Source organism: Vigna radiata, chromosome 8 (genome assembly GCF_000741045.1).
Source record: "Vigna radiata var. radiata cultivar VC1973A chromosome 8, Vradiata_ver6, whole genome shotgun sequence".
Taxonomy (NCBI): Eukaryota; Viridiplantae; Streptophyta; class Magnoliopsida; order Fabales; family Fabaceae; genus Vigna; species Vigna radiata.
Window position 1 is genome coordinate 44,124,489 of NC_028358.1, and position 18,334 is coordinate 44,142,822.

Here is an 18,334-nt window from a genome sequence, read left to right on the forward strand (position 1 = left end):
AAAATACCATAACATTACAAATATATTTTAATACCACAATTTTTTTCAACAATTCAACTTTGTAGTTTTCACTAAAAATTCATATGATACAATAATTGAATTTAAATTCAACTCAACACAGCATTCACTCACAATGCATCCAAATAAATTTAACTTCACTTTAAGAGATATGAAAGAATATCAAATATTAATAAAAAAAACTTATAGGATCAAGAAAAGAAAAAAAAACATCAAACGTTTATTTTGAAAAAAAAAAGTCACCTTCTCAATTTATAAACTTGTGAAGATTTAAACTAGGCACATAAACTTTAAAAAAATATACATAGGAAATTTATAAACAAAAATGAATTTATTATAAATGAAAATTCTTATTAATCATAATCGAACTTTACTTTATTATTATTGTTTTGTTGATACTATCTAGAGAAAAAGACGGTTGTCAACTTATAAAAGTTAGAAAAATAAAAAACAACATAAAAAGAAAAATGTTTAGAGAGATAATTAACTTAGCAAATGAATAACCAAATAATTAATATTCTAAGTTTTATACTCAATTGAGCTTATAATTTTTACTCTTTTTTATCCCTTTTACAATCATTTATCCATAAAAAAAATAGTTTCACATCCATAAACTCCACAGATGTCCTAAAACTTTATTTTGAATTCGTTTGACTCGATGAAGGGAGAAGTAAAGTTTTACGAAGGATTTTTTTTTTTTAAATAAATAGTGTTTTTTTAGATAAATTTGTTTAAAAAATGATTATTTTAATGGTCAAGAATATAAAATAAACTTTTGCTTATTTTTTAAAATAATCATTATATTATTTAACACCAAAATTCACTTATATCTTAATAAACTTAACATAAATTTGATTAAATAATGCATTTTTTGATCAGTGTTGAAGAATATAGCATAATTTAAATATAAATTAAATAATTTAGTGAATATTTAGAAAATAAAAAAAAGGAATTTGGACCAGTGGTACAAGGCGATAAAAACATTGCGGAGGTTTGGCAATTGGAAATGATAATGCCCGAACCAAATGGCTTTAAACAGTTACACATAATGAGCGAAAAGAAATTAAATAGGCAGTGATATATAAGTTATTTTTACGCACCATTTAACCACTCTCTAAAACCCCCCTTCTCCGATCCAACTTCTTTCTCATCTTTCTGCTCCCAATTTTTTCCAATTCGACCGATCTCACATCAGGTTTTTCCGTATTCCTTTACCTCGTCGTAATCTGCATTCTTATTCGATCATTTTTATTCTCGATTTACGCTCACGTGCCATATTATTCTTGTTTTTTTTTAATCATTTTTCTTGAATAATGCAATGATTCTTGAATCTGTAATCCTTGTAGATTTGGATCTTTGTTTTTGCGGTACTATTTTGATAATCCGGCGAAGCAGGGCGAGGATTATTGGAAATTGAGTTTGGATTTGATTTCATTTGATTCAGTAATGGCTGCTCCTGTGCCTCCAGGGGCACCTAGACCCGGCAGTAACACACCACAGCCACCTCCCCCTAATTACGTCCCTAACATCAGGGGCACTCCTGATGCACTCGCTGATAATATGCACAATTTGAATCTTAATCGGCCTCCCATGACCTCGAATCCTGCTTCCAGACCTCCCCCATTTGGTCAACCACCACCTTTTCCTTCTTCGGCCTCATCACCGGGGTTCCCTGGTTCCTCACCGCCATTTTCACGACCTGGGCCACCTCCTGGACCCATGGTGAGGCCTGCAGGGCCTCCTACTGGACAACCATTGTCTACATTTCCACCAAATGTTGCTCCTGGAAGGCCCACTGGGCCACCTCCTGGTCAACCTCCATCTTTTGTGTCAAGACCCCCTCCAGGCTCTCTTCCACCGGCGGTTAGTGCTGTTGCGCCTGTTTCTGGGGTTCCTCCTCCTGGTGGTTCTCCACAAACCCGTCCGCTAGTGCCACCTCAAGCGATTCCTGGTGCTCGTCCTAGTCCGGGTCCTTTTTCTTCACCGCCAATGAGTGCTCCCCCGGCTGTAGTCCCTACCAGTGCATCGGGTAATTTCATGAATAATGGGCCGCCTGTATTTTCTGCCGGGGCTTTGGCAGGTCCCCAACGCTTTCCTGTTGCCAGTGTGACACAACCTCCTGTTGGACCTCCTCCAACCATGAGAGCTCCTCCAGGTCCAGTTGGTCCCCAACCCCCCTATCCCATGGCATCTCAAGGAATAATGCAGCCTCCAAGTTCACCTTTTGGAGCCCCTTCTTGGCAGATGCAATCCCAGCAGGTAGCTCTTCTATACATTTGAACTTTATTGTATTTGAATGTTTTTTACCCACAATATGTGCTGGATGAATTGATAAAAAAATGTAACCTATTCTTGTACCAATACTACATGGAACAGTCTTTTTCTGCATTTTTAAAGGAAAAAGGATTTTGGAGACTACGTGGTCTTTAGCATAAGCATATGTACAAAATAATGGACCTTCTAAATTTTTTTGTCTTGTGCATAACCGGAGAAATTCGAGCACGAGGTTTTTTGTTTGAAATAGTAATTTTTTTTGGAGATAAGAGCTTCTTTATTGTTAATTTGTCTAAATAGCCTAGGTATTTCTTATAGTTAGGTTCAATGGATCTAGTAAGCAGTGGTATCTTAACTGTTCTCTTTTAAATTGTTCTGGTATTAATCATCTTTGTAATGCACTTGGCTATAAACAAGTCTCTTCTCCTTCCGGTAGGAAAATGCACTCAAACAAATTCAGAAAACATTTGCGTATCTTTTCTCACAAATTTATTAACTCATGCATTTATAAGCAAGGATATGTGCGGGAATCATCAGCAAAGTGGTGGTCCTACAGCAATACATTGTTTTTAATTGGTCGAAAGAGGTTTCATATTTGATGGAGGTTTCTTATGTTTGCTCGTCAAAGGGAGGTTCTAAATTTTGGTTCCATAGTTCAATCTTCAGTAGAGATAGTTCATTGAAATGTTGGTTTTAAAATTAGAAAAAAACTTACAAGTAGAATTTTTATTAGAATCTTTGTTGCAAAAGGAGTCTTAAAAAAAGCTCATGAAACAGACATTGAATATTTAATACACCCAGAAAGTTATGACCTCAAGTTTACATATTTAACATGTTGAGTCTTTCCCGTGCATATTGATCAAACAGTAAGATCCATTTACATTTATAATTTCTGCTTCTAATTAAGACGAAATACCATTTTAATTATGCTGTATTAATATGTTCTCCAGTACCTTGAAAATTGCATCTATATGATTTTATCCTTTTTTTCTAAAAGTTGAAGTAAAAAGAAACACGAGGCAAGATATTCTCTTATTACAGGTATTGATTAGTAATCCTCAAACAAGTATTATTTATTAACATCTTCTCATTTGTGTCTCACATGAGTTTTGGTATACTATCATGAAAATACAAGCCTTTAAATAGATATGATAATGCCTTACCGTATCTAGTACCCAAACTGTGTTTAATATGTCCTATGCACATTTATCCATCTTTTGAAAAATTGTATGGATTCTGATTATTGGAATTATGTAGGTAGCACCACCTCCTCCTGTTCCTGGTCCTTCACAGCCTCCTCGGATGTTTGGCATGCCACCACCAATGGCAAATCAATCTATGACTACTACCATATCACCTGCTGTTGGTCAAACTGGAGCCCCCATGGCAGGGCCTTCCAAAATTGATCCCAATCAAATTCCAAGACCTACTCCTGGTTCCTCTGTTATTTTGCATGAAACTCGTCAAGGCAACCAAGCAACCATTCCTCCGGTAGTCATTTGAAAATTACTGATCCATGTTTTTTTCTTCTTTTCAACAAACTAGAGATAGAGATAAATTACTGTATGTTGAAGTTGAGGCTTACTAAGTCCAAATGATTGTTCTTGGTCTTTAATATTATAAATTACCTTTTCCTTATTATTCTGGAAAGTCATTTACCTTGCACTACCTTTTTTTGTCCAGTCTGCTACAAGCGATTTCATTGTAAGAGATACAGGGAATTGCAGTCCACGTTACATGAAGTGCACAATCAATCAGGTCATGTCTAATTTCTTCGATGTTATTAATCTTTATGTAAGGTCATGAGAAATGCTATAATTTCCAGGCTTCGTATCTGTATTAATTGTTTTTATAGAGGATGAACCTTGGTGCAGTGGTGTTCAATTATTGGAAATAGACTCCCCACTTGCCGGAACAGGATGTGTATGTCTATCTTCCATACACTCCCACTAGGTGGCAGCCTCATGCAGTCATGCACCAAGACACCCTTCTTTTTTATTCCTTGATTGTATAGAGTTGTATTTGTGGCTGCGTAAAAGTCTTTTTACTTCTGGTGTATTTTATGATTTAGTTTTTGAAGAGTTTTATCAATATGTTTTCCCTAAGAAGATGCCTGATTCTATTGATGGGTTCTTCTCTTTTTAAAGAAATATTCAAACATCTTTTATTTGAAGTGAATTTTGGTCTTAATAATTTTCTGAGTTTGGTTACTTTAATTTGAAAATTTAGGGATACCTGTAATTTGTATTGATTTTCTTTCGTTTGCTTTGTTCTTCTTTTGAATAAATTAGGTTCCTTTCACTGCTGATCTTTTGGCAACATCAGGAATGCAATTGGCTATGCTAGTCCAACCGCTGGCCCTTCCACACCCATCTGAGGAGCCTATTCAAGTAAGGATTTTTTTTTATTTCTTTTGAAGTGTGCTAGTTGTAGATGTTTTCTGTATTAGTTTGTATTCTTTTTGAAGTGATTTTCTACTAGGAACTTGAAGTAAACACATGTATCATATTTATTACTTTCAAATCCAATGTTTGTAATGAATTATTATAATGCTTGTTCCATTGCTTTGGGGACTGCGTTAAACCATAAAAGTATCCGTTTAACTTACAAAACCCTTCTTGCTGGTACCTTAAATCCTCTATTTGTTTCATGTAGATGGTCTCATGTAAGTCTCTACATATGAAAACCATCTTAATGTCCATCTGTTGCAGCTCAAGATTAAGCTCAACAACTATGGCCAACAACATTTGAATGGATATGATATTTACTATTGGAGATAATATATCACTATAATCAATTCCTTCCTTCTGAGTAAAGCCTCCTGTCACCAATCACCCCTTGAATCTGTTCTGATTAGTTCCTGGAATTCCATCCTTTTTGTTTGAAAATTCATTTACAACTAACCAATCTAGAACCATAGATCTATGAACCTAAGTCCAAGTATTGTTCATATGTAGTGAATTCATCTCCTCCTTCATGTCATCTAACCATTACGTCTTCTCCTTACTTGCTCGAGCAGATGACATACTCAAAGCCTCACTGTCTAACAACTAAATATCCGTTACTAAGGAGAATTTTGAGTTTTTGATTACCAACTACTAAGGAGGATGTAATTAGATAAGTGACAGCTTAATTGCTACTCTCAATATAGTGAATTCTCACAATGTAATTAATGTTATAATTCTCTAACAACAACCTATCGTCATGCTTTACACAAGGTATCTAATATATACTACGTGAATTTAACAAACCCTTCAAGGTATCACTCAACAAATTCTGTGACACGAGAAATGTGTGTTTCACACCTGGACTAGGTGGAAACACATTAGATGCACTACAGAGTAGTCAATGCTGATGGCTTGCAAGATGACCTTCCACCACAAGAGCATACAAGACACACTCCCATCAGACTGCTAGATGAGATACTCTTCACCAGTAGACGAGATGTTGTCTACCAAATGGGTAGATGAGAATCTTTTTACTAGACAAGACACTTTTCATTCCTTTGGTGGGTAATAGGACTTTCACCAGATGATCCTCGACGAGTAGACTACCATGAACTATCAAACAAACTTGTTTAACTGGACGATCTTTGAACAAATTTCCCTAAACAATTTTCACATTAAAGATTCATGTACTAACATCATTTGGTTTTCTTTGTTTGTTCATAGTGTAATTTTCTTGCCAGTGGGGAATACTGAAAAAAAATTATTTCACCAGTTTTGCTAAGCATTTTCAATTGTTTAAACTTTACACTAATAAGATTAGTGACTGCTGTTGAGCCCATAATTACTGTCTTGAAATCTCTCTCTCTCTTTTTCTGTTGTGGTGAATGTAAACTATGTTATAATATTCACTAAGTTCACTCTTTTTTTATTCTAAAATATTGCCCCCAATGAAGAATTTGTGTATTTATTTTCTCAGTAAATCTTTTGACTGAATGCATACAACTTTAGGTTGTTGATTTTGGAGAGAGTGGTCCTGTTCGTTGCTCTCGTTGCAAGGCTTACATTAACCCCTTCATGAAATTCATTGATCAGGGAAGGCGTTTCATATGCAATTTATGTGGTTAGTACTATTTATATCTGCTATCAATTTCTCATCCTACTATTTTTTGTTGTCATACTATGTAAACTGCAAATGACACGTTGTTACAATATCTTATGTTACTTCCCCTCGAAGTGATCAGAGGAGAAATGGGAATTTCTTGTTCTCGGCTGGTAAAGACAAGTTAATCAGTGATTTAATGGTTGGTTGATATTGTTATTTGTATCACAAGTTTATGCTTTTGATGCACTAGTTATTTAATGCTCAGTTTTGCATGTTGCGAAGAATTTATATAGGCTTATCTTATGATCAATGTTTGTATGTATGTTTGGAGAAATTGATGAAAATAGCTTATTGTATATCAATAAGCTTCTCTTTTGCTTATTTTAGTAAGTGCTCTGGGATACATAAAATATTTTTACGACTTACTTGAATACAATTTAACTTTATTCCTTCTTCGGTAATGGTAGCAAATTATAATGCAACACTTAAATTATAAAAACTAGCTCAACAAGCACTGCTTAATTAAGTTGTTCACCCAAAAATGTGATAACCACAGTTTAACCTCGGTATGTAGTGTATCTAGACTGTGGTTTTTTTTATTTTGATAAGAGAAATTCTTCAAGGTAAAGAAGAAAGTCTAGAAAACATTAATGGAGCAAAGCCGCTTTATTCCTCTTCATATCTGTCAAGGAAAGCCCTTCAAGAAGATTTTTTGCCTTACTCCATTTAGATATTACTTGCCTAATCATATTTAAAACCACCTGACGAGCCAATGAAGTGCCATCAAATAATAGCATATATTGTTTGTTTATTCAAAGTACTCAAGATCCATCACCACCAAGAAGGATGAAAAACTTTATAATGGGACAACAGAAGAACATGTAAGAACAGATTCCGGTCAAGTAGACATGACATACATATCAGGGTAAAAGTTGTATTGTACGCAGTTCTACAATGTGCCATTAATATGGATAGTATCTCTGGTCAGCCTTTTACTCTTTTTTTTTTTTTTTTAAATAAAAACAGTGGATTACATATAAGGCTTCACTATTTTCTCATAATTCTAGCTTTTTTTGTGATGGGATTATTCATTAAAATTTTACTTTTTTGTCAATTTGTGATATTATCAAAACATCTTATCGTTAATATTTCTGTTCCAGGATTTAGTGATGAAACTCCACGGGACTACCACTGCAATTTAGGTCCAGATGGTCGGCGTAGAGATGCTGATGAAAGGCCTGAGCTGTGTAGGGGAACCGTTGAATTTGTTGCAACAAAAGAATTCATGGTTAGTTTGTTTGTAAAATATACCAGGCAATACGATGATGATTTTTTGTAAAATATACAAGTTGTAAGAAAATAAACTAACCTTGAATGAAATCAGCATCAGTTGGATGCATAAGTGAAGTTTTAATGGTTGCTAAATTGATGGTGAGGTAGCAATTATGACTGCCTAAAAGTTTATAACAGGGTCATTGGATGCTCTCGTTTCATAAAAAAAAGATTACTGGAATACTTCATGATTGGATTAATTACTTAAGAGGTAAAAAAGGCAAGTGAGTCCCTTTTCAAAAGTAAGATATTCCTCTGGTTTTTTCCTATAAAAGTTCCTAACTTTCTCAGGCTAGTGGACAAATTGTTGCTCTTGTGGGATTTGAACGTGCCAACCACACATATAACCAATTAGTGAGACCTAAATATATAAATTGGACCCTGTATCATCTAAATAAACCAAAGCCCAACATTAAAATTAATTCATTATTTCTACTACCAAATAACAAGAGGTTTATCCCGCCAGATGAAGTTATTTTAGCATTTCAATTTATTAAAAATTTTCCTAGTCTTAAATTGTGAAGTGAACAGTTAGCAGCTTACTAAATGTCTGAATGAAATAATTCTTGAGCAGTTGTACTTTAGTAATGTATAGCAAATCACCGAAAAATAAATATGGTAACAATTTTGTTCTTCATGCTTATTTGCATTTTATGCTATTGCTGCCTGTTTTATACACGTCTGTTTGCTCGTATTTTAGTCAGGTTTATTTGATTTTTTGTGTACTGGATTGGTTCTGTGTAGTTAATTGTATATGGTTGGCTTAGTTTATTCATGGGTATAAGCTAATAATAAACTGAGCAGTTTATGCTTCTGCCTGGCACAAGACTTATTTTTCTTTTATTCTTGTTTCTTCATTATTTAGTGTCTGTTATCACTGGTGTGTGATTCACTATTTTGTGTAGGTTCGTGAGCCAATGCCTGCAGTGTACTTCTTTCTCATTGATGTATCCATGAATGCTGTTCAAACTGGTGCAGCAGCTGCAGCTTGCAGTGCAATAAGTCAAGTTATTTCAGACCTTCCTGTGAGTTATGAATTTTGGCAACTTATGAATAATTTATAAAAGACAGCTTGTATGATGCTTAATATTTTCCAAATTTTCTTTTGTTTCACTGGACTGAAACACGTTGCTTCATTATGCACTGTTTGAATTGGTACTTAAATATAGGAAAGATAAACCTTTAAGATTCTTCCCTCCTTTTCTCCACCTGCCTCGGAAACAAATAATGAAACTTCCAAAACAAGTAATGAAATAAAATTGATGAAGTGTGTGCATTAGATCTTACAAGGGAGAAGTGTGTGCATTAGATCTTTGTTTTATCTTTTCTCATCCAATGAGCCTGAGCGGCTTTAACATATTTCACATTGGTATCATACTTAGCAGATGTACACATTAACGAATTCAATATTTTACACCCAAGAAAGACTACTGGAGACTTGGGAGACATGGAATATTGAAATGATTATAATTTTGAAAAATATGTCTTGTTTAGGGCTTTTTAGTTGTTTTCACACTCCTTTTGGTAAACCATTGTCCTCTTTGTGGTCAATATCTGACAGAATTTTGATTAGGAAGGTTTGGGTTTCTTCTTGAGTAGATTATACGAACACTCTGTACGGTTTTCTTGGATTTCAGACTCCCCAAATTTTTAAAATTCTACACAAACCTCCCATTTGTTTTAAAAATGTTCCATTATTACTCCGTACATTGCAGATAGATGCCTTCCTTGAGTTTTAAAAACAATTACACGTACACACACTCCTTTGGTTTTGTTGGACTACATTGATACCCTAATATATCTTGACAAATAATTCATACTAAATTTGTTGATTATATTGCTACAGGAGGGTCCTCGTACATTTGTCGGAGTTGCAACTTTTGACTCAACAATTCATTTCTACAACTTGAAACGTGCACTGCAGCAGGTATGGATCAAGTACACAATTTAAACATATTCTGATTTTTTTTTTTTTTTTTTGTATTTGTAAGTCCATGTTTTCATGTAGTTTATAAATTTGTACGTTCTTTAGAAATACATAATGTTATGTAAAATTGAATATGGATTTTTTTTGTTATAAAAGCCCCCATGATAGATAATTTATATACTACAGTTAACTGGTGTCTGGAAAACTGAGCAATGCTTTGTTTTTTCCATCAGATTATTTTGTTTCTTAGCGGTTGATGCATGGGTTATCTATTTTCATTTGTTTGTATTGATGTTTTGAATTTGTGACAGTTGTGTTGATTATATCTTCAAAAATATTCCTTTGAGAACTGTTTGATAAATTTACCATTTACAGTTCTAACTATCTGTGTAATAGTTTAGATAATAAGCTTTTTGCATTTTCCAATTTTAAGTAATTGATTCTCAGGCTGATTTTGAAATTCAAAACTTGTAGCCACTGATGCTCATTGTTCCCGATGTCCAAGATGTTTATACTCCCTTGCAAACTGACGTAATTGTTCCTCTATCGGAGGTTAGTTTCAAATATTTCCTCCTTGAATTTTGGCAATTATCTTTGTAGAAAGTATTCGCTTGGCAATATTTGACTTGTTTGCTTCTTTTGAATTTAGTGCCGTGAACACTTACAATTACTTCTGGAAAACATTCCTACCATGTTCCAAAATAATAGAACCTCTGAATCAGCCTTTGGCGCAGCTATCAAGGTATTGAATTTTTATTTAAAGTTGTAATTATCTTTATTTGTTATTTGCTGGAATGGTTGTCAAAATATGATTAATCCTCAAAACAAGGGAAGGGTAATAAAGGACCAACCATGACTGAACTCTCTAACTTCTTAACTTGCTGCATTTCTGAGGTTTTATCTACACCTGCTCTCAGATTTCCTAGCTGTATGTTGGATGTTTTTATGATGTAGAATATTTTAAGTTTCATAGGGTATCTTTTTGTAATATGCTACAGAAGTTGAAGGGGTTTGTTATTTTATTTTGTGTTGCTTGAGTTTCATTTTGAGTAAAGAAACAGAGTAAAGAAAAAAAATTGTTAGTTAGACTGAGGTGAATGCAAAATATAGAGAGGTATCTCCTACTATTTTTCTCCTCACAAAGGGTTTCTCCTTTCCTAATTGAGAACTCGCGTGGATCTCTTAAAATACATTTCCTTGAATGGTCCCCCTACCCATCCCTTCTCTCTAGTTGGATAGCTAATCCCTCAGCTAACTAACTGTTCTAACTTTCAAAACTAACTACTTTGTTTTTCCGTTATTCTTCCAAGCAAATACCTTTCTGTCCTACACTTTATTCCTTTTCTTCTAATGTAGTTTTTCCCTTGTAAATGCCAGTCTGTTCAGTTTATTTAGGAAAATGCGGAGAATGGAACTGTTAGAGCTGAGGTAGTCCTCTGTTATCCCTCAGAAACAGAAGTAAAACAAGATCAGAAACAAAAATGGTTTCAATCCCCCAGCTTCCTCCCTGCCCCATGGGTAAAAGCAATCACTCTGCGAGTGGTTCCTTCCACCAGGATCCATCTCTCTGTCAATTTCTCCTTGCTTTGTATTTCCCATTCACCTTGCCCAAAATGGCAAGGTTGTTACAGCCAAAAATTCACATCTCTCTTCTGCCCTTTACATATTATTCATTGATTTGGTTCTCTATTTCCCTTGACGTGTGCTTTAGTAACCAAATAATTTCTAACAAGCTATTTACACTGCATTTGACATTATTTTTACTTTCCTCACTCTAAGTTTAACTAGTCCTTCTATCAAAGCTAGATAGATCAAAATGTGAATATAATAAATACATGTCAATGCTTATACTTTTTAATTTTTTTATTTTTTATATCTTTTAGGCAGCTTTCCTTGCAATGAAGGACACTGGAGGAAAGTTGTTGGCTTTCCAGTCAGGTGAGTTTCTCAGTTTGTATATATATTGACTGACCTTTATATTATATAGTTCATGTTATACCAATTTTCTTGCTTGAAAGTATGTATCTGCCACATTTGTAAATATATTAATTGACTGACCTTTATATTATATAGTTCATGTTATACCAATTTTCTTGCTTGAAAGTATGCATCTGCCACATTTGTTTTGTGACCAAATCTTTTTCTCTTTTTGGGACATTAATTAAGTAAAATTCAGGATCTGAATTAGAAATTACTAATATTCTGCAATGCACATTATGGTTAAAATAAAAGAAAAATATCTTAAAAAAGTTTTACCAATGTCACAATTTAATTACAGAAATTGAATAAATAAAATAGTTAACATGTTTTGTCAATTCAGCACGAAAGAAGTTTTTAGTAAACAACATGTTGCCATTAAACGCTCTTGCCTTTAAATTTTATTAACACATTTTGAAACAGTACTTATAGTGGTATTAGAATATTTTTGTTTGTCTTCTGTGGCTAAATCTTCATTTGTATGATGTTATGTTTCCCTAATCCTGTAATCTTTTGTTTGGTTTATTGTCATCATGTTGGTTTTATCTTAGTCCATTTCTTCCGTATATACTTTGTGTGAGATTGTATGTTTGTTTTTTTGTCTGACTCATCATTGAGTGTGTTTGATGTTTTTCACGCTTTTGGTTTGCTGTCTCCAGTCTTGCCATCTATTGGCATTGGTGCCCTCTCTGCAAGGGAGGCTGAAGGTAGAACAAACATCTCTGCAGGTGAAAAGGTATCTGCTCAATTTGGTTGTTGAATTGTTGGATTTTGTCCTGTATAATATAAAACATAAAACATATGAATTTGGTTATCTGCACTAGCTTGATTAGCAGTCACATGGAATGGGATAAATTCCAAGCATTTGCAATGGGATAAATTCAACGCGTTTGCAAGTCCAATTGTATATCTAGTGATGAAAATGGAAAGGATACTGATTTTCATTGATGCAGCGTTTGATGTTTTAATTTATAATTGAAAACATGTAAAGTATTCATCTGCATAACATCTCTTCCATGATTCATCTGATATTGTTTTATCTGTTCTACCTTTTGAAAGGTTGGTGCTCGATAGTTTTGTACTTCAATGAAATCTAAATTTTGTTCAATTTCAGGAAGCCCATAAATTACTTCAACCTGCAGATAAAACGTTCAAGGAACTGGCTGTTGAATTTGCTGAGTATCAGGTTGATATTGATTACTTTTTCATGTGATTCAGGCATTACTTTTATGACTGGATGATTTTTGCGAGCTTGTTTGTTGGTCAGCTTGTTATGGATTAGTTAAGTATAATTATTTTGGTATGCTGCAGGTTTGTGTTGATGTGTTTGTGACTACTCAGACTTATGTAGACATTGCTTCCATATCTGTCATCCCGCGGACTACTGGTGGACAGGTTTATGTGAATTTTTATGTCTCTGTTGTTGAAATTATTGATGTGTTATTGCTTTTCATGCTAAATGAATTGAAGCTCTGATCGCTGTTATTTTTTATATTGATCAGACGTTTGTTGTAATGATGGAAAATTAAGTTATTTTTAATATTCTCTACTACTACAAATGATACAAGTTGCTCACTTCATCAGTAAATCTCCATTTTTACGAATGCTGGAGACACTTTTACACTTTTAACCATTTTCTGGAAATTCTTAATGAAGGAAATGTTGTTCAAGGGGAAAATAATTGAAAATCATATCAGATGTATGTAATAAGTAGTTGTTTCAAAGAAAGAGGAAACATTACTTTTAATCCTAAAGGGTTTTGTTATGATACCATCTTCGTTGAGGATTCTATGATTGTTCACAAGTCAAAAGTGGAATATAGTGTGTTTTATTCTTCATCAACACTTGTTACGTTCATTCTATTAGGGACATGAGTTGATTATGCTACAAATATGATTTGATTACACTAAATAGGGATATATGATACATTTTGATAGGGAAATAACTTACCAAATATTTCTCACTATTAGATATTGATTTGGTTCATTATTATTGTATCTCTTCATTATAAATAAGAATACTCATACATGTACCCAACACGTGACTTGTTTGTTACTAATCCTTTCAACACATTCCGTCATTTTGAATTATTTGTTTTGTTTACTAAAGTAACTTTTCACCTTTTTCCAGGTCTATTACTATTATCCCTTCTCAGCTATTTCTGATACAGCGAAACTTTACAATGATCTTAGATGGAACATCACTAGGCCACAAGGTTTTGAGGCTGTAATGCGTGTGCGGTGCAGTCAGGTAATCTCTTTGTTTCACTTTCTTTGGTACCTTTTCATAAAACAAATAGGTTCCACAAATTTCAAATTTGTTCTTTTGTCAGGGTATCCAAGTGCAGGAATACTATGGCAACTTCTGTAAACGCATCCCAACTGATGTCGACTTACCTGGGGTTTGTATAATTTTCAAGATTCCAAATATAATTATATGAATGTGTATATAGACATTGTGCATATCTATACTTTATCTTTGTTTGTGTATTAACACATTAATGATTAAAGATATTTAGATCTGCTGGCTTTTTTAATTGTATAATGTAACTTATTCATATATGCCAAATCATAGTTCCGATATGATTAAAATGTTTAAACTGATGGGATTAGTCCTCTTTTAAACAAAATAGCAATTAAATTATTTAATACCAGAGTAACGGCTTTCTTAACTGTAAACAGACTGGCCCATAAACAATATTTGGTATGCTGTCTGTCATGTTTATGACTTAGCATGCCAGTTTTTCTTTGTTGACCAAAAGTAGAATTAATTAAAATACTTTGAAATGCTCAACCTGTGTCCTAATTTTTCTTTTATGCAGATTGACTGTGACAAAAATTTCATGGTAACTTTGAAACATGACGATAAGTTACAGGATGGATCAGAATGTGCTTTTCAGGTATTAGAAAGTTTACTGCTCAACTTTATTCCAAGGGGTTTTCGATCTTCAGTTCACCCTACTTTGAAAGTTGTCACTGGGTGAAAATATTATACTGTTGTTCTGATTATATATTCTCCAACTCTTCAGTGTGCCCTTCTTTACACAACTCTATACGGCCAAAGAAGGATACGTGTGGTGACGTTATCTCTTCCTGTCACTAGCATGCTCAGTAATCTGTTCCGTGCAGCTGATTTGGACACTCAATTTTGCTGTTTCTTAAAACAGGGTATACATCATTCGTGATTATGCACTTCCCTTAATGTTATTCTGTTCTTGACTCTTATTTTTGCCAGATATGGATTGTTGTTAACTGCTCTATGCTGAATTTTGTTGGCTTTATATATTGTAAATGATTCCATAGTGGTATCATCCTGTTCATATTTTAGATAGTGTTTACAGGTATAATTTTTGGGTGGAGCTTTAACTATTTTTTTCCTGCAGCTGCTAATGAGATTCCTTCAAAGCCACTCCCACTTGTTCGGGAACAAGTGACAAACCTTTGCATTAATGCACTATTTTCATACCGTAAATTTTGTGCAACGGTGTCCTCATCTGGACAACTTATTCTCCCTGAGGCACTGAAGCTTTTGCCCCTGTACACACTTGGTATGTAGAATTTTCATGCATTTCAGAATTTTTCTGATGAGCAATGTGGTGGAACTAGAGATATTATTTGTAACAGTTTATTCATATGCTGCATTCTACCTTTTATTTAACAGATAATCTTTAACCAATTTTCTTTTTCTTTATATTTGTCTGTTTTTACTTTTCCACTTCTGCATTCATATGCCACTTACAAGTGTGACCAACATTGGAATGATACTGCATTTCTAGAATATTTTATCGTGCATTTTATTGGACAATAATACTCTGGTCATTGACTTGAGCAATATTTTCATGATGGTGGTCCTTCTGTTTTGAAGGTAGTATCTTGTTTTCGCTAATTGATGACTGTCAAAGATGATATCGCTTGATTTGTCAATGGCCAGATAAATGAAGTTAAAACTTTGACATATGGTCTTCTAAGAAGGGCCGTATAAGTGGGTGCTAATTCCATTTTCATTTCTTTTTCAGCATTAACTAAGAGTACAGGGTTGAGAACGGAGGGGAAAATAGATGAACGGTCATTTTGGATAAATTATGTGTCCTCTATCTCTGTTCCATTGGCAATACCACTTGTGTATCCTAGGATGGTGGCTATCCATGATCTTGAATCAAAGGTATATTGATTAATCATATTAAAAGAATATATAAAAAATCATGATATTAGCAATGTGGTGTAATATTACATATTAGCAACTATTTCACCAGAACATAATAATGAGTTTTGAAAATGTTAATAAGCTTTTATTTTTGAAAATAGGAATGTGGTGGAAGCCATTTAAATTATATGAAAATTTGAAGAGGGTAACATGTTTTTGACGAATTCGATATATGTTTTGTACCGATGCCTGCTAACCTAGACCTTATATTTATATCACTTCGTGAGGCACTGATAGATTTTTATAAATTGCAGGAAGATGAAGATTCTGTTATTCCTGCCTTTCTTCCTCTTTCTAGTGAACACATTAGTGATGATGGAATATATCTTCTTGAGAATGGTCACGATTGTTTGATATATGTTGGAGACTCTGTGAATCATGACATTGTGAGGAAACTGTTTGGCGTTGCTACAATTGACGAAGTGCCTACTCTGGTAATTTGCTTGCTGTCTTGTCTTTCTCTCCTGGTGTCTGTCTAACATTCTATCCCTATCAGTGGACGTGTTTTGAAGGAAACTTCATATCATCCTTAAATCATATATGACTCCTAGTTAGTATGCTGAAAGAAATAGTTGTTTTAATCATGATGCAAATGAGCTGTTTATTTCAGACCTGGCTATTCTAAGTTAACAATTCTGTTTTCTCAGTTTGTATTGCAGCAATATGACAATCCATTATCGAAGAGGTTAAATGAAGTGATAAATGAGATACGGCGGCAAAGATGTTCCTACCTCCGGTAAGCTAATTTTTGTGGGAATTATTGCTTGTTTCCGACCTTTTCAAATAAATTTCCAAGTGATTTGATGACTAAATAAAAGACATATTTTTAATACTTTTTATATCTGTGCAGGTTAAAGCTCTGCAGGAAAGGGGATCCATCAGGTCAGTGCTTTAGATAGAATGATTGTTTAAATGATTGTTCAATACAAACTGGATTTTTAGCTATTAACATAAGTTATGGAAGTTAACTTTGAACATAAAACCTCAGATTCATTTGCCGGTGTTTCAGTAATTTAATGTCTTCAAAGTTTTCAATTGTATTGTATTTAAACCTGTTGCCTATTCTTTTTGGCGATATTTGCTTCTTGAGCCAGTGCTCCATGTTTTCTTGGAAACCATTGCCTCCTGGTACCTAATGTTCAAAAGTCACGGGTGTCCACTTGAGCAAACTTGTTTCTTTAAAAGAAATGCTGAACTTTTTTTCTCATTTCAACTGAACATTTTATTTCACCATCTTTTTTATAACCTGTCCCCAAACATTCTTTCTTATTTTTAAACATGCTCAGTGGTTATATGTTTCATTTCATGATTGCTCTTGGCAAATTCCTTGGATGCTTTGCTATGTGAAACTTTTCTGGATTGGTTTGTCATGGAGTGGTATTTGTAATGTTGGCAGTAGAATATGTTGATTGAATTTATGCACCCAATATTTTTTATAAAACACTTTTTAGCCAGGAATATTATCTTCAAGTTCAAAAGACATAAAGTTTGTGTATCAATAATGTTGAGTAAATTACAACTTGTCTGCTAAATTCATAAAGGAATACTTTTGTCAGGAAATCCTAAACAGATGCTGCATTGATTACTAAGTTTTGTTATTGGTTTGCTAGGCTTAGACTAGGAAGTATTCAAATAGAAGAAAGAAATCTGTAGACAATTGTTATGGTGGTCTACATTGTTCTTGATTTTTGAACTTAATGTATGTTATTTACTATTCATCAGGAATGTTATTCTTCTCATATATGATAGAAGACAAGAGCGCAGGTGGCTTCTCCTATGTAGAGTTTCTTATCCATGTTCATAGGCAAATTCAAAATAAAATGACATCATAAAGAGTATAATGGCAGCTTCATTTTTGCAAGCTTTTAGACCTTAAAAATAGAGCAAGCCCCGAGTATAGGTGAGATTCTGCGTATTTCTGAGCATTCAAATGCCTTGAGTTTGTCAGAGGAAAACCATGCGACACATTTTGTCAAGTTTTGTTGATGTACATTGTATAAGATAATTAATGATGGTGATAGTTGGATTATCTGAGATTTATTTTTTTGGGTTCTACTGTTTCTCGACATATCAAATTTATGTCCAATTGTGTTTTAATGCGAAATATTGTGTCATATTTTTAATAAATTGAGAGGACAATAGTAGACTAAGGACAATTTCACAGCTTGTATGAAAATATTGTTTGATATTCATTTTAGATTCAGTGCTAGACAGTTAAATATATGCTCGAAAAGTATGAAATTAAAATGAAAAATGAGCAAGTACAAAAATTATTTTATAATGCAGTTGAAACGCGATGCATAGATTTATTGGTTGGAGAATAACAGTATATCTTGTTTAAATTCTGAAAGATTGATTGATCTTAATTGTCTCTTAGAAGTCTGTTATTCTCAGAAGTAAAAAGGTTAAAAAGGAAACGAACATCTAAAAATATTAAAAAAAGAAACGAACAGTGAAGACATGTGGCCACTAGAAATATTAATAGTGATTCATTTGAAAATTTTACTGTTCGCTGTTTTTGAATGAAAAATTGTTTTACATTTTTTTTTCTTT

General features: G+C 33.6%; 1 protein-coding gene across 1 annotated transcript; it reads left to right on the forward strand.

Moving 5' to 3' along the window:
- The first annotated feature begins 1,037 nt into the window (after nt 1-1,037).
- On the forward strand, nt 1,038-17,973 carry LOC106771979 (protein transport protein Sec24-like At4g32640). Its single transcript, XM_014658066.2, has 25 exons — nt 1,038-1,213; nt 1,365-2,277; nt 3,550-3,783; nt 3,976-4,050; nt 4,584-4,682; nt 6,249-6,360; nt 7,503-7,630; nt 8,580-8,699; nt 9,521-9,601; nt 10,076-10,153; nt 10,251-10,343; nt 11,485-11,539; nt 12,238-12,314; nt 12,693-12,764; nt 12,890-12,973; nt 13,709-13,828; nt 13,911-13,979; nt 14,400-14,477; nt 14,607-14,745; nt 14,961-15,125; nt 15,594-15,739; nt 16,036-16,215; nt 16,429-16,517; nt 16,632-16,663; nt 17,504-17,973. Exons 2-25 carry the CDS (start codon nt 1,465-1,467, stop codon nt 17,611-17,613), a joined length of 3,249 nt encoding a protein of 1,082 aa, XP_014513552.1. The 5' UTR covers nt 1,038-1,213; nt 1,365-1,464; the 3' UTR covers nt 17,614-17,973.
- The last annotated feature ends 361 nt before the right edge of the window (nt 17,974-18,334 follow it).

Excerpts from the sequence above, each read along its gene's own strand:
- LOC106771979 (XM_014658066.2), top strand. The coding sequence starts at position 1,465 with ATGGCTGCTCCTGTGCCTCCAGGGGCACCTAGACCCGGCAGTAACACA. Across the intron at positions 4,051-4,583 it reads TGAAGTGCACAATCAATCAG|GTTCCTTTCACTGCTGATCT; the intron begins GTCATGTCTAAT and ends TGAATAAATTAG. Across the intron at positions 10,154-10,250 it reads TAATTGTTCCTCTATCGGAG|TGCCGTGAACACTTACAATT; the intron begins GTTAGTTTCAAA and ends TTTTGAATTTAG.